The 25,134-nt window shown below is 36.2% G+C and overlaps 1 protein-coding gene across 1 annotated transcript in view; it reads left to right on the top strand.

Annotated features, from left to right (window-relative positions):
• LOC150078342 (glycerol-3-phosphate acyltransferase 1, mitochondrial-like) overlaps positions 1 to 25,134 on the top strand; it is a 237,659-nt gene that overhangs the window by 197,771 nt on the left and 14,754 nt on the right. Inside the window, exons 17-21 of the mRNA XM_090384299.1 lie at positions 4,346 to 4,485; positions 9,538 to 9,615; positions 12,977 to 13,087; positions 17,992 to 18,115; positions 23,364 to 23,432. Coding sequence (XP_090240425.1) covers positions 4,346 to 4,485; positions 9,538 to 9,615; positions 12,977 to 13,087; positions 17,992 to 18,115; positions 23,364 to 23,432 — 522 coding nt within the window. The remainder of the gene's footprint in view (positions 1 to 4,345; positions 4,486 to 9,537; positions 9,616 to 12,976; positions 13,088 to 17,991; positions 18,116 to 23,363; positions 23,433 to 25,134) is intronic.

The raw sequence follows: 25,134 nt of genomic DNA, 5'->3' as shown, positions 1-25,134 counted from the left end.
AGATTCATGTCTGAATGCCACATCGTACCTAAGCATCATTGCTGACCAAGTGCATCCATTCACATTGACAGTTTATCCTCAGTCAGATGGTTACTTCCAGCAGGATAATGCACCAGTGCACAAAGCCCAAATCACTATGGAATGGTTCCAGGAATGTGACAATGGCTTTTCTTTGCTGCACTGGCCCACTCAGTCTGTGGATCTCAATTCTATTGAACATCTTTGGGATGAGCTGGAAAGGGCTGTTTGCTGCAGGCCTACACCTCTGTCGAATCTCAAGGAACTGCGTGACACACTCATGTCTGCACGGTACTCCATTCCTGCACAATGTTTTCAGCATCTTGTTTAATCCATGCCTAGACGAATTCAGGCTGTTTTGAAGGCTAAAGGAGGCTCAGCACACTACTAGGTAGGTGTACCTAATAGGTGGCAGCCCAGTATATTATATAGATAATTTTAACTTTTAAAAATATTATGCCCAGTTGCATTTTAGTCTTATTTAAACATTTTATGCAATATATTTCCTGTTTCCTGAAAATAGTCAGCAACAACTACTACCTGCTGTGGGACCAGAGACTTTTACCATTGAGGATGTTGTTGTGTTGTCTGTTGCTCAGGTGGGCTCTAGCGTTGAGTTGGGCAGCTGAGTGCTTGATGGGTCCGTATCTTTTATTCCTTTGAGGGCATCAACCTTATTCAAACAACCCCTTGTGTAAGCCCATCAGAATGTTGAGTTTGTGCTTAACCTCCTCATGCTCTTTACAACTAACACACACAACATATCCCCTTTGGCTGTATCATGTCTAGCTAAAGGTAGTTTTAAAAAGAGAAAATAAGCAGAGTTCCATACAAAACTGTGATTCATAAGAGAACTGCCATCAAAAATCCACTCCTGAGACAAAACATTCCTGCTCTTTGGGCCATTTTCTTCACTGCTATAGGCATGAGGCATGATTCTAGACTAAATTTAAGAATATTCCTGAAACTAAGAGATATGAATGTAATATAATGTAGTATGATGAGTATAATACAAACTATATCTGGATTATTTGAGAGCAGTACTTAATATACTGTTTTAATTTTCATTATATACTATGTGGTATAGTTACATTATTATTTTAATCTTAGATGTATATAACTTATTAATTTCTTTTAACTTTTATTACTATTCCACTCTTTTTATTTCTAATTTTTATTTCTTTCTCTTAAGGCTGCAATTCTATACATTGACCCTTTCACCCAATTTTGTTCTCATAGTTCATGCATTTATTTATATTGCATTCTTATTACTTGTTAATTCTTATTACTTTACACTTGAAAATATATCATAGCCTATGCTGTTAAACTTCTCTATTCTTTCAGTCAACTGTACTTCAATTATATATAGGGTGATTTATTGTTCATCTTATTTTATTCATCTAAAGAATATAAAATACTGTTTAGAAACAGAAATTAATACTTGAACTATATATAGCAGTGTTGAGAAATTCATGGCACAACATGCTCAGTGTGCCCTTCTTGTTTATCAACGTGTTGCAGCTGAAAAGAGCACGGTCCAGTTTCCTCTGATACAAAAAAAAAATTAATCTTCAGTCACCTCTTCAGTAGAGGAATCGTTTGTGGATTCTTCTGAAACACTTCTGAAATTTAGAAAAAACTTCTAAATCAGGTGACATTGGAGGCTATGCCTGTTCTTTTTCCATGCATCTCAGGGTAGCAGTTAGAAGCTACCTTGTTGTCAGAAATTTGATTGAGGTACTCCTTGACAACTTTTGTAGTATTCAGTGTTGCTAACTAAATTTCCAAACCTTTCTCTATAAAATAATGATGCTGTTGGTACAAAAAATTTGAAGCTTGCAAAACTGCAAAGTTAAGAAAAAAGTAAGATGAATAAAAAAAAAAACAAAAAAAAAAAACAGCGTGCATACCTTGTACACACGAAAGATGTTTTATTAAAACATAAATTTTTGAACGGTTTGATCGAAACTTACTTATGCAACTTAGAAGGTTGATGTTGATCAAAATCTAGAGAAGCAGATTTTATTAAAGTCTGCATTTTTTCGTTCTCTCTGTTTTTGAACTCATTCCTTTTCAACACGAGAGGCTTCTTTGGTGGCTTTGAAGTTTTTATTCTTGCATAATATTACTACTCACTGCTTACTCTACTGAATCAACGTTAGCAACTGAGTTGGCATCACTTAGGAAGTGATGTCATTTCCATATCTTAGTATGAACTTACTCTACTGAATCAATGTTAGTGACTGAGTTAGCATCACTAGTGCCATTTAAGAAGTGATGTCATTTGCATCATTTAAAACCTAACAGTCACCTAATAGGAAGTGATGTCAATTGTGTCATTTTCATAAAAAACTTCGTTAACAATCAGTTGCATCATTTTCATAAGAAAATTTAATTACCAATCGGTTTTACTCCAGTCCTGCCATAGATGTTTTCACATCAAAATCACCCTGTAGGTTTTCTTGTATTATTATAAAGTTGTATACCTATATATATATATATGTATACATATATACACTGAGTTGATGCTGCATTAAAACCCCATTGCGTAAGAATCAGTTGGTCTATCATGCTGGTGAAGGCTCAAATTCAAGAACGGTTTATGTAAAATTGTAGTTTTGTATGTGGTGATCAATTTTTTAGTGTCTGTGAGGAAGAATAGGCCAGTGTAAAGATCTTTCCAACTTCCAGTGGAATGATTTTGAGGCAAGATGTGTAGGTGCCTCATGACAACAGCCTGTGTTCAGGTACTTCCATTTTGTGGTGTTATGCAAAATCTACTGTGACTGGCGCAACAGTGGTTGAACAACCAGCAAAAGGTCACAAGTAAGACAGCTATGTGTGACTTTTGTGGCTGTGACATTCAACGTGTTGATGCCTGTGGTGAGCATTGTTTCATCTTGTAATGCAGCGCAATGGCCTAGCTTTCTACTCAGTACAATGTAGGAATAGCAAGACCAATATTCACATGGACTATCTGTTTGGACATTTTCTCATATAGGCCATGGAAGTCAACTGCCATTGCAGATAACTATGTTCACTTCGAGAAACAAGAAACTACATATTTTGTGGGCATGAGTCATCATCACCACTGGACCACCAACGTGTAATCTGTCACTGGGTCTGATAAATCCCATTTCTGACTCTGTTATGCTGATGGGCATATCCATCTTTAGAGAAAGCAGTATGAGGTCCATGGCACCTAGATGAGCATGGCCTGGATCCTTTGATCACCATTAATCAACTGCTCAGTGGGAATGACAACCGAGTTCACCCTTTCATGATAACAGTTTATTTAGACAACCTCAGCATCTATTATCAAGACAGTGTAACATACCACAAGGCCCAGCAGGTTGCTAACTGGTTTCAGGAACATGACATTGAATTCTCCTCCTCTCATTGGTTGTCCAACTTACCTGATCAACCCATTGAACATGTTTGGAACCTACTGGAAAAGGACACTTGATGCCATGACCATCTGCCAGCATATGTGGTCATTACTGGACATGTTGTGTAAAAAATGTGTAGCGCTACCACACAGCATCTTACAACACCTTGTAGAGTCCTTGCCAAGATGTGTACAGGCTGTATTACATACTTCTAACATTGGTATACATGCAAGTGTACATGCACCTATTTTATATTCTTAGTTATGGCTAAGCTAAATTTAAGGCTCAGCTGGACAGGTATTTTGAACGAACGGAGGGGTGAAGTGGTTTTTTTTTTTTTTTTTTTTTGACTGATGCTGCATAAGCTTGCTTTCTTGCATCATATGCCTCTACTAATGCTAATGCTACCCTAACCCATCCCATATACACACCTCTTTCACGATGACTGCCATCAGTCCCTGAAAACCCCCAGCACCCCTTGCTCCAGGCTGCTGCTTATTCTAATAGAAGTAGTGCAAGAATCACCTTCATCTCTGCCTGCGGCTACCTTTTAACATTTTAGTCTGTGAATCTCCCCCCCCCCCAAGCTAGCAGTTTTCCAACCCACTTAACACTGCCTCGATAGTATCAGCAGATATTATTGCACCCTTTCTATTTAAGTGTATCCCATCCCTGTAGAAGCAGTCTCTCCTGTTAACAAGCACAGACCACACTGAAAAAAATTCTACCCCATGAGCCTTGCACATTCCCTCCAGGGCCAAATTGATTGACAAGATTGATTGACATACAAAAGATGGTCCCAAAGATATTAGGTAGGTGTTGCGAATGCAAAGCCAATTCAGTGTATATGTGTATACCTATATACATATATAGATAATTAAAAAATGAATGACTTACAGAAATTATATATTGTTTTATTTTATTTATTTTTTTTCTAGTTAATGCATTTTATGCTCTGCTTAGTGAGGAAAATGAAACTGTACTAGAAACAAAAAAAACAACTGTGTCAAGGCAGGATCTTTTGAAACAGGCTCTTCAGTTGGCTGATATTCTACAGTATGAATTTATATTCATACCAGTAAGTCAATTATTTTATGTGAGCATATTAGAGCTGGATAAATTATGTTTTTCTTGGATAGTAGGATGAATTCTTTTTGCCATTGGATCCATGATATATTACTATTAAATCAACTCATTATTGCTAAATGATGATAGTGATAATACAGTTTTTTACCTTTTGTATATAATATGCTGTGTGTGTAAAGGTATAGCATATATCATTTCCTTCATCACTCATAATAATTTTTGGATGGGAAATGGATGGAACAAGTGCATTTCATTTTTTTTTTTTTCTCTGTAAGGTTTCTTTTTAAAAAATCAACCTTTTCTGGGGTAAATTTATACTCATACACTGTACCATTAAGTATTTGGTCACCTCTTCTGACACTTGCAAAGTAAATCTATCCAACAGCATGCAGCTTAGGAGCAGCTATAAACATGTCAAGGATACGCAACATATCAGTAGCTGCCACTTTATAGGTCACAGTTCAGACGTTGAATTTCTGAGAGTTCTGATTCTCAAATGCTATATAAAACATAGGCAAAGTGTGTTCTTATTCTTATTATTACTAGCCATATAATGCAAGGAAGCCTGAGGCTTATGCTGCACCAACTAAATTAAATTTCCGAGTTACCCTGAGAGAGAGAGAGAGAGAGAGAGAGAAAGTAGAAGGGAATCACCAAGAAAGAGAAGAATGATGATATCCAGCTCAGGACCCTAGGTGTGCTAAGCCCATACTCACCAGATGTGAGGCCGACCAGGCTAGCCGGGTGGGTAAAGCGCCTGCCTAGCAACCCAAAGGTTGCGGGTTCGAATCCCGCCTCGGGCTTGGATCAAAGTACTGCAAAAACCTTGGGAGGTGCATTATGGCCACAGAAGCCGATGCGCCAATAACTACCAAATAAAAAAAAAATAAATAAAAAAAACCAGATGTGAGCCCCTGAATCTTTCAAAGTTGATTGTTGCTAAATTGTGAAAAGATATATAAGTAAGGTGAGGCAATGTTAAGAAACAATCTGGTAAGCCAAGAGCAGGTGCCTCCATAGCCAGGTGGGAAGGAGCAGCAGTGCGTAGCACACGCTTCTTGATTAGACCCGGGGTTCGAGCCCGTCACCACCAAATGCGGAGGATGCAGAAAGGTCATGGAATGACCATCGCATATCCTGGAGCAATATGGCCTTAGTTGCTAATGCTCCTAAAAACCAAATAACAACAACAACAAGCCAAGAGTATATCCAGTAAAGTATAGGCAGTTCATGAAGAGGATGACTACATCATCTTAACAGTCTTCTCTAAAAACATTGTGATTTAAATCCAACCATCACTAAGCTAGATGTAGTAGTAGTAGTAGTAAGTGCATCTACTATCTGTAGAGAGCGACATAGTCTTGGTTTCCCTGGTAGTGCTGCAGATCACGAGTTTAGCATAACAGTAAAAGACACTTGGAGTTGTGCATCATCTGTTGTTCATGAGCTCCATAGAGTGATGAGTTATGCTGTGCGTTGTGTAGATCACAGTTGAGTGTGAGCTTGGAGATTTTTCAGGAATTCTATTTGATTATTTATGCTAATTGTTTATTATGATTTAGTTCAGTGTTAATTTGCATATTTAATTTGGTTTAGATCTGTCAGTTGACTGTGCCGATGTTTAAATTTGCATTTATGTTTGCTACGTTTGTTTGTTTATTTAACCTATAGAAGGCAGTGTTCACAACATACTTTCTGTTTCCCCAAGTTTGAGTTCAGTTATTCATTGTTTAGTCAGATTGTGCAACATTCATCCATTGGCACTTTGCTGAATAGCAGTCAATTACTGAAATATGATCCGTTTTGGAGTTCAGAAGCATGGATGTCCATTTGAGGAGGTAGTGAGTTCCCAGTCCCTCTTTTTTTTTATTTCTTATTATTAATTTATTATTTGTTTATTAAAGTGGATCTTATTCTCTGGTGGATGTAGGCATGCATCCCCTTGGTTTGGGAGTCATGCATTCGTACTATTGGAGGTAAGTATTGCTCTGTTCTGTCTTCCTTATTTTATTTTAGTTTTAGGTGGCTTGGTACATTGGAGCAGAATCACTTCTTGTCAAGTTTAACTCCAAAAGACAGGAGGGATTCTTCTTTTCATAGGTTTTCTCAGCCCCATGTTGTTTTGCATTACAATAGTAGTTCCATATGGGATGATCTATTATTTCTGTTTGTTCAAAATCACTCTTATATGAATGAAATCCACTATTCTTCATCATTCCACTTTAAATCTTCTATTTATTTATTTTTTTCAGTGTATGTATATGAAAGCAAGCATATAATAACTGACTTTCATGAAAATCATTATCTTTAATTTGCATCTACACCAATAATGTCTGCAACTAATTTGAGCAGCTAAGCTAAAATTAGTTGCAGACAAATTATCAACAAATTCAAACTGGGTTTTGTAAAGTCTAAGAATTGAAATCGTTACTTGCTAAATCAATTGATATCAACTTTTGTGTCTATAGTGACTTCCATTTATTATATATCTTCAGTGGTGAGCTGTGAATATTTTAACAATGGGCTCGCAGTTTTCCCGACTTTTTGATGTGAAACATCCTTGGGGATTCCTGCCGCGGATGACGTCATTCCGTGACGTCATCCGTGGTAGGCTTCCGCCAGAGGCACTTCCCATGTTCATACAACTAGTCTGCGCCAAGCATTCACTAGTAGTGTGATTAGAACACGTGACGCATTTTTCGTGACTGGTATGATATCTCAAGTCAGTCTGGTCATCATGCCACCCTCCCCTCTTTACAATGATACCTGGATATGATAGTATCTCGAGTTCTAACTGTTTAGATTTTTTTAATAGTATAATGTCACAATCATACTTCCTGAAGTAAGTATGACTGCAACAATACAAATATTTGTCAACAATTTATTTTTTCATCTCGCATTTTCATAACATTCCATTGTTAGGTGCCCTGAACAGCTGCGTATGTCGTTTCGACTACAAGGTCAGTACTTCAATCAACGCTATTTTCTAGACATTAGATACATTGCAATCGCAGGTACACATCAGTTAATTTAGTTATCATAAATCCATTGTATCTTCTTGTCTTCCAGAAATTATAAAAATTTGCGAATGTTCAATAAAATATTTATGATACAAAAGCTCTATTATTTCGTAATCAATGTCCAAATCAAATACCTAAAAGAAACGCAAAGGATTCACATAAACCATCTACTGCGCGTGCTCGGTACACATGCCACTTTATTATTCGTCTCTCTTTTTTTACTAGGGAAATATAATGGACACAAAAAATTTTTTTTAATGATAAAATTTTAATATTGCAAATAAAAAATAACACGAAATATTTCCCATATCACAAAAACTATCACAAAACATTCTACAATATAAAAACAAATATTTAATAAAAAAAAAACTCTTCTAGAAAAGGTACACAATTATTATTATTATTATTATTATTATTATTATTAGCTATATGGTCCAAGGAAGCCTGAGCTTATGCTGCACCAGCCAAAAAAAAAATTCCCAAGTTACAATAACACAGAGAGAGAGAGAGAGATCACCAAGAAAGAGAAGAATGATGATATCCAGCTCAGGACCCTTGGTGTGCCAAGCCCATACTCACCAGATGTGAGCCCCCGGGGTTAAATCACAGATTACATAAAAAAAATTATTACACAAATATTCAAGAAAAATTTATTCTAAAAATTGCCATATACAATTTACTTCTTTATTAATATTTGTTGTTGATCTTCTGCTTTGCTCAAGCTGAGTGATGATTACAGAGGAATGATTTGACGTAACGATCCGAATCAAATTGAAGCAGTGGTTTTCCATTTAGATGTATGGTCAACATTATTCATTCATTTATACAATATTATTCATTATGCTGAAAGCCTAATCGCAGTGGTTTCAAAGATATTTCTGGCTTTTATAATCGAAGAGGGAATTTCACTCGATTTTAAAGATAAACTGTCTTTGACAAAATCTCTAAATTTATTAATTTTTATTTCATATTTCATATTTTTTCATATTTTACTTAAATTTCTTATTCATTTTTCACTGTCTTGCCACGGAGACGAAAGTTCTTTCGTATTCCACGATTCCAGGTAGCATATGTATAAAATTTCTTTCAATTCCTCATCGTCAATAGTATCGTTATTTTCTTTATTTAATTTAAAATTACTCTGTTGCATTAATAACTTATTCTTAATAACGTGTCACGAGGTAATTTTTTAAATGTGTTCTTACTTTCGATTCCTTCAAATTCTTTCAACTTCAGTGGAAAAGTGGATTCCAGTGGAAAAGGCCCATTTACTCTGAGTATGCTTAAGTTTTTTGAACTTTTGAATAATGTGTTTAAAGTAGTCCTGTTGCGATGTTGGTTAATTATGCCTCAGTTATATAGGTTAAATGTTGTCGTTTGTATGTGTGTGGCATTTTAAAAATATGTAATACAGTGTGTATAACATCTGACAAAAGAGATAATTGTATAATACAAAAATAAAAGAGAATTATGAAAAATTGTATATTTTTATGTTTTTACCAGATATTATTTTAAAATGTATATATACTATAAAAGCAGCAGACATAAAAGTATGCATGCATAAAGTTTTGTTGGAAATAACAGGTGTAAAACATAACATTGTATTTAAAATTTTATTTCATTAAATTGTAATTTAATCAGTTTATTCAATTCTGTTTGTTGAATATTGATGCTAGACCTTTTACTAATGAGCTAGTGTTCAACAAACAGAATTGAAAAAACTAAAAACTTTATTTAGAAATAAAAAAGATTGTCCTATCTGATATGGTACCACAGCTTTTATTATGATCATAGGCACCACCATTGACAAGTTAATCTCAGTGGTGGTGCCTGTCTGCAATCTGGTCCCACTGTTAGAGGGGAAGGAGGGAGGGAGGGAGGGGGAGAGAGAGAGAGAGAGAGAGAGAGAGAGAGAGAGAGAGAGAGAGAGAGAGATTTTATGGAAATTTATTTTAAGAATAATATTTTAATGAATTTTAAAATGTCTGAAGAGTTGTTTTAATTTATTTTTTTATTTATTTCAGCCGGGTGTAAGCTTGTATTCAGCAATAAGTGCAACTCTAGATAATTTAATTTCAAATGGATATTTCAGTATACTAGCGGTAAGCATTTCTTATTTAAATTTTTTTTAAAAAATGCCAATCCTATCCTAATAAGTCATTTTTTCATTTAATATTTTCCATTTTTTCCCCCATCTGGTTCTAATATTTATGTTCATTGCAACTGATTTGATAACTTTTGTAAAAAGTATTATTCTTCAATTATATACAGGGAATATGTAATTACAAGGACAATGTAGCCTTAGTTACTTTGGTGTTTAACGTGCTTCTAACTAACAGCTAAGATCCCTCATTTTTGTTTTAGTAAAAGAGTAGTAGTCAGTTATCTCAAAGGAGTGTTTGTTCATAAAAATTGACAAATATTAGTTTTTTTTTTTTTTTTTTTTTTTTTTATGTAAACCCCAAACACGAGAGGTATTAGAAGCTATAGTACTTAGTACCGTACTTGGGTTGGAGGTTGAGAAGACGAAAGAAGATATTTGTTGACAACAGCTCTGATGAGTTTATGAAAAAATAGATAAACAAATTTCAGAATTTTATATGGAACTTCATTGCAAAGTCACTTTGTGGGAAAACTCTGAAGTTTGAATGTGTTAATAAAGCTCTGGTGTCAGTTGTAAATTTCATTCCATCTTATGGGCATAATTATGAATCTCTTGTCAGAAAATGATGCTGAATGTGGGAATATTTTGCATCGTACAGAAGTATGATTGCTGAGTCATGGGACAGTGTTGTTTAACTTTGAGGCTAGAAATAGATAAAATTGTTCATAAATGAGAAAGGCAGAGCTGCAGCTGGACTTTGGAATTTGTCATTGTTATGTGGTATCAGGCCACTAAACAGATATGGGTTGAAGAAAGGGTTTACAGAACCATGAAACATAGCTAACCTGTATTATGTGCTGATTGATGTGGTAACGCTATAATAAATATCTTAAAATGAATTCTCATGTGATGTAAGTCTTTTATTTTTTAATTATCTTCTGATAATTGCAAACCTTGTATCATCTCACTTTCAGATAACTATTTTGGCATGATAATTTAAGACTGTGACCTAATTTTAGACTGGAAGGTGTATGTGAATGGGAGAAAGAGGAAGAAATGTGTATGCCATACATATTTCCTCTACAAATAACACATTCATTTTTTTTTTGTTATAATCCATAATAAACATCTACATTGATTAAAATAATGGACAAAGACACTGCTTTTTTTTTTTTTTTTGACGGAAATGCAAATGACAATTTTACAGAAATAATGAAATTATAATAATAAAGCAACGTAAATATGCACATTGTCCCAAAAATCTATGCCCATAAGAAAAAATGCACATTTTATTTAAATGATTTATTGTTCAAATTGCATACCTTTAATAATCACCCAGGAATTTTTGTATAAACAGCTGGGGACATTTCATAGGATGGATACACTAATTAGAGAGCATGATACCAGATATTAGATTATTTTAATTTAATCATATAATGTACTTGGTAAAAAGGCATTACAATGCATTTGTGTAACTTTTTAAGAACATAATTTATTTTTTTAAATGGTATCAGACTTTTGGAATGCCTTATATCTAAAAGTGAAGAATATATATGCAGTGTTCCCATTTTAAGACTTCAAAAATTCTATTAAAAGTAGTAGTAGTAGTAGTGGCAAATAATGCAAGAAAGCAAGTTTATTTAGCATTAGCCAAAAAAAAAAAAAAAAACCAATACACACTTCTCTCCCATCCATACCTTCCAAGAATTTGTCTAGTTCTACCTTGAATTTATTCAAAGCATCCACTTCCACAACAACAGATGGATGCCACTTCCAACAATCTACTGCCCGCTGGCTGAAGTCAGACCTGCACATCTATCCTGCAACTATCCTTCCTCAACTTAAATTTATTAGTCTCAGCAAGAGGAAGAATGCCATTCACATTCAGCTTACTCAATCCATTCAAGGCCTTAAACACCTCATTCAGATCACCTCACAGGCACCTAGTCTCCAGAAGCTGCAGTTTGCAGAATTGAAGCCTTTCAAGGTAAGAGCACCCTTTTTCCCCTTCACGAGTCTGGTTGCCTTTCTCTACACCCATTTCAGCAGCTCTACATCCTTTCTTAAGTGAGGTATCCAGACTTGTATATAGTACTAAAGATGTGGTCTAACCATGGCCTTGTACAAAGGGATAATCGCCTCCTTATCCCTGCTAGCAAAGTTTCTGTATATCATTGACAAAAACCACATGAACTGTTCTGGCAGCACGTTTGCACTGCTCAGAGAATTTCATATCTGACTGCACAATTTTATATCTGATTACCCCCCCAGGTCTTTTTCATTTTCCAGTACCCCGAGTGTTGTACCACATGTTGATAAGTTACTTCTGGGATTACTGCTGCCCTTATGCAGTATCATGCATTTGTCAATGTTAAACTTCAACTGCCATTTTTCAGCCCATTGACCCAATTTTCCTAGAACTTGTTTCAGTAACTCACCCTGATTACTGTCATTAACTACCCTGATTACTGTCGTTAACCACCCTGTCAACTTTTATCATCTGGAAACTTTGACATTAACCCTGATATACTTTCATCGATATCATTAATAAATATTGAAAACAACAATGGGCCCAGCACTGAACCCCGGGGATTCCACTGATGACGTTAGTGCCCATTGATAACCACTCTCTGTCTTCTTCCACTTAACCATCCCTTTACCCATAGCAGTAACTTGCCCTTAATGCCTGTTGCTCCATTTATACAGCTTTATACACTTTTATGTGCAATAGTATCAGAAGCCTTCATGAAACCAAGTATCTTTTTCTTCTGGCTTTATAAATCCAAGGTGGGTCTTAGTCTTCTCACTGATGTTCCATCAGTAAGCCCTCCCAGAAGTCAAACTTCTCCAACTTCTTATTTTCATGATCTTTAAGTCATCTTCTATGTCATCCATCCATCTTTTCTGCGGTCATCCTCTTGCCCTCCTACTGGTAGGTTTCCATTTCCACGATATTTGGTTGTTCTGCTGTCATCCATGTCATCCTGAAACCAAGTATATGATACAAAATTATTTTTGGCATCCAGTTCCTTGGTTCCTGCATCATAATAACATATCAGATTGGTTAGAGTACTTCACAAAAGATATATAAAGTAAGGACTGCATTGACTTAACGATTGCATTGAATAAGTGATTGCATTTAAAATTAAAATAGTTGGCCATACAGCAGATGTATGGTATGGTACTATTGATAAGAATTGTTTTGGTGATTAAAATCGTAATATAACAAGCTTATACTACAAGTATTGTCTGAGTGAATAAAGCTCCATATTTTTTGGATATATAAATATATTTTTTAAATATTATTAATGTTTTAGTAATTTTTATTACAATTCTGTTTTAATTTTTTTAATTAACAGGAATCAAAATATGTGGAATGGAACACAAGGACATGGTCTGCAGATGTACAAAGTGATGATTCTTATTCAGACAATGATGAATCAGTATGCAGCTCTCTTCAACATTTGAAGGTATGAAGAAAATTATGTATTAGAATATTATTAACAATAATATTTAAGAAATTACACCAGTAGCAGCCACTAATGATTGATTTCATCTAGTATTGCCATCATAATAAAAAAAAAAATAAAGAAACAAAAATTTTTTTTTGTTAGAAAATTTCTTTTTCACAATATTTAAATCAGATGGAGGTCTGTCTAATCATTTTGGTTGAAGTTTATCATCACACAACAATAATGAAAATTGTTTTTTTTACAAATTTCTTATCTTATTTATTGTGAAGAAACAACAAAAGCACCTGAGTCAGTTTTTCTGTGGTATAACTTAGCTAGAGTTTGGCCATTTGGAAAAGAGCTCCAAAGCATCGCTGTGTGCATGTGTAAATGATTGCACCCTAAGATCCAAGCTTAGAGGAATCTGTCAAAAACTGTAAGTAGATGTGGTGGAATGCACTCTCACTTCCTAGAACAGGGAAATATACATTAGACAAAGCCTAATTTCAGTTTCAAATGATCCATAAATGTTTCTGTCAGGAGAGGCGACAAAGCTGAGACCTATACATTGTTCATAAATTCTGAGACTGGTATGTAGACAATATTTTGGTAGGATGGAGACAGGATGGTACATAGACCAACATTTTTTTTTTTTTTTTTTTTTTCAAGAATCTCAACTAGAAGCATCCCAGCATGAAATTTAAAATCGAAGTTGAAAAGAACAATCAGGTTCCCTTTTTAGATGCAATCAAAAGGTTGGATAACAAATTAATTACAAAAGTTTACAGAAAGCCAGCAGATTCTGGAGTTGTCCCCCACCTCTACTCCTCTCATCCATAATTATGGATGTGAGCTCTCATAATTATGACCCTTAGTCATAATTATGAGAGCATCCTTGGACTCAGGGGAATTCTCCACATACTGGAGATGTGCAAATGTATCCCCAATTCACAAAGGGGATCGAAGAGTAACACGAGTAATTACAGACCAGTTAATTTTAACTTCTGTTCTGGGCAAAATAATGGAGTCACTGGTTAAAAGATGCATTGCAGGATCATCTAGACAAGACTGCAGCAATAATTCAGACACAGCACGGGTTTGTTAAGGTAAAGTCTTGTCTGACAAATTTGATTGGATACTATGATGTGGTTACAAAAGAACTGGATGCAAAAAATAATTTTGATATCATATACTTGGATTTCAGGAAAGCTTTTGACATTGTTGCACATGGAAGACTACTGTACAAATTGGGGCAGAATGGTATTAAGGGTAAGTTGCTACAATGGATAAAAGAGTGGTTGAGTGGGAGAAGACAGAGGGTGGTAATCAATGGATGCTTCTCTTCGTAGACTAATGTTACTAGTGGAGTCCCACAGGGTTCAGTATTGGGCCCACTGTTGTTTTGTATCCTTCATCAATGATATTGATGAAGGTATATCAGGTTTAGTGTTGAAATTTACAGATGATACAGAGGTGACAGGGTTGTTAATGACAGTAATGGCAGTGTGCTACTGTGACAGGATGTAGAAAATTTGGGCAGATGGGCTGAGAAGTGGCAACTGAAGTTTAACATTGACAGATGAAGAGTACTGCATATGGGTAGAAGTAACCCCAGAGGAATTTACCAACCATATGATACTACACTTAGGGTGGTAGAAAATGAAAAAGACCTGGGAGTAATTGTGCAATCAGATATGAAGTTTTATGAGCAGTGCAGGCAGGCTGCAATGGGTATTGTCAATTGCTAGCAGGGAAAAGGAGACGATTATCCCTTTGTATAAGGCAATATGATCAGGCCACGCGTTGAATACTGCGTACAGGTCTGGAGGCCTCATTTTAGGGTTGTAGAGTTGCTTGAGTGTAGAGTTGCTTGAGTTGCTTGATGAGGGGAATGAAGGGGTCCTCTTACCAAGAGAGACTTAAGTTCTACAAATTGCAGCGGCTGGAGACTAGGCACCTGCAAGATGATCTGATTGAGGTGTATAAGGCCTTGAATGGGTTGAGCATGCTGAATTCTGATGGGGTTCTTCTGCTTGCTCAGATTGTGAACCTAAGGGGTTATAAATTCAAATTGAGGAAAGACAGTTGTAGAATAGATGTGCATAAATTTGCCTTTAGCCAGTGGGTGGTTAATTGCTGGAACAAACTTCCATCTGTCTTTGTGGAAGTTGATAGCTTAAATAAATTCAAGGAGGAACTGGACAAACTTTTAGATGGAATGGTTGTGTGAATTTTTTTTTTTTTGGCTGATGCTACATAAGCTCATATGCTTGCTTTCTTGCATCACATGACTCTATTACTATTATTAAGAACTGGATCATGTTAGAAACTCGAGTCTAAAACTTTAGTCTTGAGTTTTTTTTTTTTTTTTTCAATTGTTATGTTTTAATTGTTTAATGTAACATGTTAAATTAAAAAAAAAAAAAAAAAAAAGAGTAAAGTAAAAACATGGTCTCTGGCTAACATATGGAGACCTGGAGTGATGTGTGCTGATGTAAATTTGTCCCTTGTGAGATCAAGCTTGTACACTGCATAAAAAGTGCATGGCCCATTGTTATCTGTTGCTTTAGTAAATCTCAATGAAATTGTATCCTGTAAATGCGGAAGTTGTTAAACTATTCTGACGTCAGTCATCCAACCTATATGGCTTTATTTACTATGTTAATACTTTACAAAAGAGGCTCACATCTGGTGAGTATGGGCTTGGCACACCCAGGGTCTTGAACTGGATATCATCATTCTTCTCATTCTTGGTGATTCCCTTCTACTTCGACAGTCTCTCTCTCTCTCTCTCTCTCTCTCTCTCTCTCTCTCTCTCTCTCTCTCTCTCTCTCTCACTCTCAGAGCACCTCATAATTTTTTTTTTGGCTGGTGCAGCATAAGTGTCAGGCTTCCTTGCACTCTATGGCTAATAATAATAATAATACGTGTGCAATCTGTGGGTTTAGACAAATGCAAGATCCACGGATTGCACTAGGGAAAATTTGTCAACTGAAACTACCAGCTGCAGACTGGTAAAGAGATCGAAGCCATGGCAGAGGAGAGGCCTACAAATACTTGGGGATGATGCAGGCTCAGCAGTTACAGCAGAAGGAAATTGAAAGGCCTGCTCGAAAAATACCATCAGAGAATCAGAAGCCTGCTGAAAGCAAAGCTGAATGGAGGGAACACAGTTAAAGCCATAAACACCTATGCAGTCTCAGTGTTAACATATCCTTCAGGGTCATAGATTGGACTAACACCAGACTGGAGGATATCATGAGAAAGACAAGGACAGTGATGACCAAGAGCTGCCAACACCACCTGAAATCTGCAGTGGAGAGACTGACAGTTGCCCGGAAAGAAGGAGGAAGGTGCCTGATAGACCTCATTGAGCAACAGAAGACAGCGATTGCTAACCTGAAAGATTACTTCCAGAAACACACAGCAGCACTCCACCAGGCCATAAGGAAGATAGATAAGTGGTATACCACACTCAATCTATGCTAGGAGTCCCCCTCCCAACCAGGAGGCACAAATGAAGCTAGAAAGATGGGCGAGAAGACACTCCATGGCAGACACTACAATGATCTCTATCAAGATCACATAGATAAAATTGCTTCCAATGCATGGCTCATGAGTGGGACACTCTACCCCGGGGCTGAAGGATTCATGTTCACCATCCAAGACCAGGTAATCAACACCAGGAACTATAGAAAATACATCGCCAAGGAGCCCAGAGTGTCTGATGACACATGTCGATGATGCCACCTGGCCTCAAAAATGATCCAACACATCACCGTGGGATGAAAAGTGATCACGCAGACTGAGTACAGTCATAAACACCACCAGGTAGCCAGGTTAATATATCAGAAGTTAGCAAGGAGATACCAGTTGATCGAAAAAAGTGTACCGTACTACAAGTACGAACCCCAGGCAGTACTAGAGATCCCAACCCATGAGCTGTACTGGGACCTCGCCATAATAACGGATAGGACAGTCCTACACAACAGACCGGACATAACCTTTGTGGACAAGAAGGAAAAGGCTACCTATCTGATTGACTTGGGTACCGCTATGTCAATAGCGGTACCTAATAAAGCAAAATTTGTATTTTGAACTTTGTAACAGCATATGGTATCTTACACATGATGTACAAGATCACATGGATCATGAAGAGAGGATAATTCCCTCTCAATCTGCAGAAAACACATGGGGAAATAATCAGGAAGTACACAAACCTAAGGCAGGAGATCAAAGAGATGTGGCATATGCAACAAGTAATGACCATCCCGATCATCATTTCAGCCACAAGCATGGTGCCAAAGACCCTACATAACAGCCTAGCAGCAATAGGTCTCCCAGCGAACACCTACAAGGAACTCCAGAAAGTCGCAATCCTGAACTCCAGAAAGTCAAATCTTTGTGTTGCAGAGAGTTCCTTGACCAGACATAACAACAACCACCCTGTGTACTTGGTAGAAATACCTGTCACGAGGTGGAACCCTCAGTCAGGTAGAAATAATGAGTAATAATAATAATAAAGCAAAATTTGTATTTTGAACTTTGTAACAGCATATGGTATCTTACACATGATGTACAAGATCACATGGATCATGAAGAGAGGATAATTCCCTCTTAATCTGTTTTCTAAACAGAAAATTGTGTTACTGGGAATCTAATTAACAGCCTTTAGTGTTCTTTGTTCTATTGCCTCCAGTTAATTTAAGAATTTCATAATTTGCTTGATAAAATGTTTTTCTTCTAATCTTGTTTGTTTCATATCAGCATAGACCAAAATTTTTTTTTTTTTTTTTTTTTTTAACACTGTGAATATGATAATTTGATGAGAATGCTATTTTAACAATTTTCTTAACTTAAGTGAAGATCATTTGTATATATAAGAGAGAATAAAGAAAATAAATAATGATATTCATATTTAGGTAAGTGAAAATGATGAGCATTTAAATATGCTGCAGTTCCTACGCTGTGTGCTTAGTCCGTTTATACAGTCCTACTGGTTAACTGCTTGTTCACTAAAGAGGCTGATAAAGGAAGAAATGGAAGGTAAGCAGGTTTTAAATTTATTATAGTGAAATCTCAGTAATTGCATATTTCCTCAATTATGAATCAGTATATAGGGTAATTGTAAAGTTCATATACTTCACTCCAGATACATTTTTTATGAATCACAGTAAATGCTGGAAGTGGCCTTCACGTGAGCTTGTAGATAAGCAGATCTACATGTATCTTGTTTGCAAAGACAATTCAAGGGATGTTTCAGTAAAACATGATGACATCTGTAAGTTAAGGCAGATTGTGATGAGTGTCTTTGTAGAATGCATCTTTTATTGTTCCTTGAGCACAGCTACCACATTTTATCACCTGGAATAGTTCCTCCGAGCCACTTCTGCTGGAACGGGGGGCATCGCAGTAATCACAGTAATACCTCATAAGACACTCAACTCATCTTATGGTGTGATCTCCGAATGGAATCTGATTGAAGTGTCTGAAGAGGAAATCTGTTCTGAGTTTAAAATTGTAAGGCATGATAGCTGCATTTACTTGCACTGGCTGTGACTGCAGTAAGGCATATATACCTCACCTCCTGAAATATGAACATTCATAGATGGCTTGTCATTATGCACTTGGTGTGCAAAGGACCACGAACTTGCAGTCTGTTCAGCTCCAAAACCCACAGCTGTAAGGAGAACACCCTGTATACTCTCAAGTGTGCCAGAGATGGAAAGAAAAAATAGGAATACAAAGATTCAAACTAGAGCAGAACATATCATACCAGGAGGTAAGTGGTGAAACCTATAAATAATAGCAAACCTTCAATATGCTTAGAAGGTTGCAGGGAAATGTTCCAGCGGAAAACAAACTGAATTGACTGTTCCACCCGAAGAGTCATTTACTCCCAGTGCATGCTATTTGAGCTCACAAAAACCTGTGCAAAGACCATTCAGCTGTCACTTTTATATATCTGTATCTCTGACTGAAACCGTCTACCAAAACCTAGTGGTAAAGGGAAACTGCTAAAATATGAAGCAACCCAAGGAAAAATGAATGTCAAGTTGAGGTAGGTACCGAATAATTGTTTGCAGAGTCTGTTGCATGACTGTTAACTACGGTGGGTTGTTTCAGCCTTTTGATAATGATTTTGACAGTCCTTTAAAACTACGAAATTCTGTGCCGCCACCACTGGTTGCGTTCTGTTTGTTTTCCCTGCTCATCGACTATCGCATGACATCACAATTTCCATTGAAGTAAAGTGTCCTCCAAAACTGCCAAGTCGATCTTGTCTCATTCCTGCTGGCAGACTTTCCACAAACCTTCAACAGTTCTGGGGCGGTGGCTTCCGAGAGCTCTTTTCAAAAGCCCGAATGCACAAAAATCCATGGGTGCAGCGTCAGGTGATTTAACGGATATATCTTCAAACGGGATTGAACGAATACCCGTCGCCACTTCCATTCTCTGCAAAAAAGCGCCGTACAGTGTGGGTATTTCACCTTCAAACAACGGCTGTAGAACTTCAGTCTGGTAATACACTGAGTTGACTTTCATGTTTTTAGCATCTCTATGCAACTGAAATTTGTCGTTATAGCAAAAACTGACTACAACCATAATACACCTCTGTATATACCTCTTGAATACACCTCTGGCATTCCCCTTGCTGAATAACTCCTCATGTGTGAATGTCGATGCAACATATTCATTTAGTTTGTTAGCTACCTGAGCAGGATCATCAGCAGTTGACCCATCAATATCAAGTGGACCAATCTGATTCATCCCCTTCCTTCTAGAGTTTACATAAGTAAAGAACTCTTTGCTGTTTTTCTTTGCATCCCTGGCCAAGGATTTCTCGTAATCTGCCTTCGCCTGCCTAACCTCCTTTGTAACTTGGTTGCATATCAACTTCTATCATAGGCTTCTGTGTCATGTGTTAATTTGTAAGTATCCCATGCATTTTTCTTCTCTGCCATATGCCTCATTAGTTCATCTGACATCCATTTTGGCCTAAACCTTGAACAGTATTTCTTAGTTGGTATGTAAAGCCTAGTAGCTTCCAAGATAAGTTCTTTGAATGCTTCCCATTTTGAATTTGCTGTTGGTAACATCATCAGTTGGTCCCACTGTATAGAATTTAAATACTGTCTCAGTCCATCGTAGTCGCCTTTACCGAAGCAATAACCCTTCCCTTTACCCCTAATGGTAGTTACCTCTTTGAGTAAATCCCACTTCAGCACACTGTGATCACTGCCACCTAGTGGTTCATTTATCTGCAGATTCTTAATGCGTGAAAAATCACTGCTGATAATCAAATCAAGAGTATTACTCCCTCTAGTTGCCTCCCGAACATGCTGATGTAGAAAACAATCATCCAATAAATCCACAAAAGCCCTGCTAGTGTGTGAGTAACCAGCCCCCAAATTCCAGTCAATATCTGGGAAATTAAAATCTCCCATTATAAGACTCTCTGATTTACTGGCCCACTCTATTTCCCTGTACAGTTCCTTATTATACTCATCAGTGTCATTAGGCCTATAGCACACTCCTACTCTCAATTTTGATCTCCCAATGCTTATGTCACACCAAACTGACTCAACACTGCACTGTCCAGCAATGTCGACTGGCTTCACTTCCTTGGTTTTTATGTGTTTCTTAACTAATAGCATAACCCCTCTCCCCTTCCTATCCTGTCTATCCTTTCTGTAGACGTTGTACTCCCCAAATTGCAGTTCTGCATCCCTTATATCTGTGTGACACCACGTCTCTGATATCTCAACAATAGCTGCCTTTGATGTTTTGAGCAATACCTCAAATTCATGAAATTTATTTACTAAACTCCTAGCATTGGTGTACACGCAAGTATACCTGCACCTGTTTCTATTCTTAGCTATCTATATAGTGCGCCTTGTTTTTATTTTGATATGGCCCATTATGGCCTTTGCTGCTAATGTATCATTAAGCACCAACCAACAAATCAATCATCTGTTTCTTTATCTTCAGTTGTATTGTGTAAGAAAATTAACCAAAACAAATTTAAAATTTGAAAATTATGCACTGCCAATTAGTGAAATCTGTGCTACTTCAGCATTTATAAGAACATAATTTTTCATTGGGAACTTGTGCACTATGTAGTTACATGCAACAATAAAGTACCTCCTCCCTGAACAAAATCTTCTCTTGTTTTAGACTCTCCCTTGACCTTGGCAGTAGAAATACCTGAGTAAGTCAGATTCATCTTTCTCATTCAGTCTGCATTGTTATCTATTTTTAAAATTAAAATGGAAGATTTAACAACTGTTGGTAAAACTAATTTACACATTATATTCTTCAACACAACTAAGTTATGACCTCAATAAACAGATGATAGGCTCATTTTATTGAGGTGCTATTTTGGGTTTGAAAACATTGGCATAGTATTTAAAAGGAAAAAGCAAAATGCTTTATTCAAGCCAGAAGGAAGGAACATGGATTTGTGATTCAGAAGTTCTTTTCCTTGAGTGATTAACAAATTTATTTTCTTTCAAAAGTTCTTTTGGATTACAAACTGGATGTGGACTTGAATCAGTGCTACTCAGCTACTCACTAGTGAATGCTTGTTGTACTTTTCAGTTTGGTATTGGTGAAAAGTACTTGCATAGCTTTTCTAATAATTTCTAACTTTGTTAAATAGACTTACCAGGTGTTGCAACCATTCTACTAGTCTAGTTAAATATTTACCCAAAGACAGCAACAACGTACACACACACATACTTCAAAAATTTTGATATTTCAGTTTCATGTATTAATTGAAAGTGTTTTAGAATTATTTTCTAGGCGCCTCCGTAGCCAGGTGGGAAGGAGCAGCAGTGCGTAGCACATGCTTCTTGATTAGACCGGGGTTCGAGCCCGTCACCACCAAATACGGAGGATGCGGAAAGGTCAGGGAATGACCACCGCATATCCCGGAGCAATATGGCCTTAAGTTGCTAATGCTCCTAAAAACTAAATAACAAACAATAACAAACAATTATTTTCTAGATAGTAGTAAATTTCTATCAAATATTTTCATCCATTTTCACAGAAAGGTATGCAATCTCTGTTTTCAGCGCACAAATAATGAGATGACAAAAACAGCCCACGACCCACCAAGTACTCTCCTTGTTACTCCAATTTTTAGGTCAATCGTAACAGGGGCATTATCAATGAAAAGGGCAAGACAAGTTTTTTTAAGGAATCTCACATGCTTTCATGTTTAAAAAGAGATTCACGATATTGTACTCTGTAGAGTAATCTTCCAGTAGTGGAATGGAGAGCAAACTGCTTTAAGGTTCGCCATTTTTTGTTTTCGGAATTGTTACCACAGTGGTATTTAGCTTGGAATAATTTTGACTACTGCCATCTGTAGCATTTGAAAAGGGTATAATTACTGCCAATTTTGATTGTTACTGCTGAAAATCTTAGTTTGGTAAGAATTAGGAAAGATAAATTTTCTGTTAAAGGCCAATGAGTAATTTATTCCGTTAAAAACTTAAAATATGCTTTATTTGATAACCTTATGGAAGTATGAATTTTCTGCTTTAAAAACTAACATTCTTTGATGTTATTACTAGAATTTAAATAAAATGCACTTTTTGTGCTACCAAAAAAGTACTTTTCATTTAAACATAATTAATATTCCAATTCAGTTTTGTTATGTTTTCAACTTTTTTCCCAGATGGCACTAGTCAAAATTATCTGATGTCACAAACAATTGGGAATCAGTAGTGTTTCGTATTTTTTTCCAATTAGTTATGAAGTAATGCACAATCCCTGATTATTAGCTTTTGTAGAATTTTATTCTATAATAGCTACTAATCAGAGATGGTGATGTTTTTCTATTTTTAATAAAGCTACTAAGGCTTGGGCATATGGTTTCTTAGATGTTTCTATTTTGTTTTTATGTTACTTGTATTTGTATATAAATGGGCCAAAAGTGAAAAAAGGAATAAACTTTGCACACAGACTGTGCCAGCATTCACCTGGCATTTTTTATCTGGAAGTTAACAGGTGCCTTGAACTGAATTGAGTCTTCACTTTTCAATTGAGTTCAGTGCACATTAAATTCACTTTAACTACCATTTATATATCTCCCTGGAAATATAATGATGGTTATATATATAGTTTTAATACCTTTTATGTTACATGCAAAAAATGATAGCTTACAATATTATGATGCTAAATTACTCCTCTGGTTCCAGTCGTACAGGGTAGAAATGGAAATTTGTCTGTTTTATAAATATCATAAGTAATTTTCCCATTGTGATAATGGTTTTGCTAATTCCAGAATCTTCCTTCCTTGAGGAAATAAGAGATGTAGCACAAGAAAAGATGCACCAGGGGTATTTATCATATGGTAAGCATTTGTCGTATGATAAACAAATTTCCAAATTTATGTTTTTTATCATTTTGAATACTTTTTTTTGACTTTAGGGAAAAGCTATAAGTTTAGGAAATATTACTTTAAAAATCATAGATATATTAAACTAAAGTTACTTCATAAAACTGCATGTTAATATAGAGCATTACAGAAGAGAAGTGATGAAAGGAAAAGTGAAAACCTAAGGAAAATTAAATTTTAAAAGAGGAATATAAAGCAATACTGTAAGCAGAATTATCTTGGCTTATGCCCACCCTGTCTTAAAAATGGAATGAGAGAGTAATGCAATTTTTATTTTTGCTGATGTTGTATAAGCTTGCATTGTTGCATCATATGCCTCTGCTAATACTAAATATGGTGACTTCTTGTATTCTCTGTTTAGTAAATTGTAATGCCTTTGGTCATCCTGAAGTTTAAGCAGAAAATTACATACACATATACACTGGTGTTCAAAGAAAGTACACCACCTATGAATTTCACATTTCTCACCCTTTTTTGCAATGGTATGTTACATTAATGACTAGAATCACAAATGGAAATATCAACACAAGATATTTATTAATAGTTAAGGCAAAACTAAGTAATATTTGACAGGTGCTCTCAAAATATTCCAAAATGAGCATTTGCAACCTTTATACAACAGTTTTGGTAAACACAACAATTATGGCTGAAATGTTATCTGAAGCTATCAATTTGCTTCAGTTTATCATTTTAAATGGAAAACAAAATGAAAAGTTCACCAGGTACAAACTAATATTTAGTTGAACTGCCTCTGGCCCCGATGACAGCAGCACACTGTCGAGGCATTGACAAGATCAATTTCTGAAGATAATCAACTGATAGTTTGTGGTTCCAAACACAAATTATGGCTTCCTGAGGTTCACGAAGGGTCTTTGGTTTCTTTCTGGCAACTGCAGATTCCACACGATGCCAACAGTTCTCATTAGCATTCAGGTCTTGGCTGTTTCCTGACCAGCTAAGAGTTGTAATGGACCGTTCTTCCAACTATTATTTCACCTTTAACAAATGTAAACACATTACTGTCAAACCTCTAATGCAGAAATGAAGCTAAAATAACTACAGAAGTGCCTACTTACACTTTTCGCCCGATTACAAGGAGCAGAGTCATCCTGAAAGATGCAGTTACTTGGCAGGTTGAAATGGTCTCTAATGGTTGGCAGCAATTTGCCTTCCAGTATAGCCAGGTATTCATTGGCATTTACAGAACCTTTTATAAATTGCAGATGATACAAAATGCAGCCCCGTATCATTTTGCTGGTAGGGAATTTCACTGTAGAAACCATACAGTCTGGATGGTATTCTTCACCACCTCTATGGCAAATCATTTGTCTCCCATCAGAGCCATGCAGGTTGAATTTCTTCTCATCCGAGAAAATAACTCACTTCCATTGCTTGGGGATCCATTTAACATGCTCCTTACACCAAATTAATCGGGCCTTTTTCATTTTTTGTGTGAGGAGGCGCTTCTTAGGATGACGGGCTAAAATTCCATTTTTGAAGAGGCATCTTCTGACTGTTATGTCACTTGCTATCACTCCTGTATGTTCTTCCCATTCTCTTTTGAGCTCAGACGAAGAAGCCTTACAGTTTTTAAGATTTTTTAAGCTTTACAGTTTTTAATCACTTCAAATGCAATCCTGTTTTGGCATAGAGACTT

Source organism: Mastigoproctus giganteus, chromosome 11 (genome assembly GCF_048544385.1).
Source record: "Mastigoproctus giganteus isolate SK-2022 chromosome 11, ASM4854438v1, whole genome shotgun sequence".
In the NCBI taxonomy this organism is placed as follows: Eukaryota; Metazoa; Arthropoda; class Arachnida; order Uropygi; family Thelyphonidae; genus Mastigoproctus; species Mastigoproctus giganteus.
This window is presented reverse-complemented; position numbering and strand designations above follow the sequence as displayed.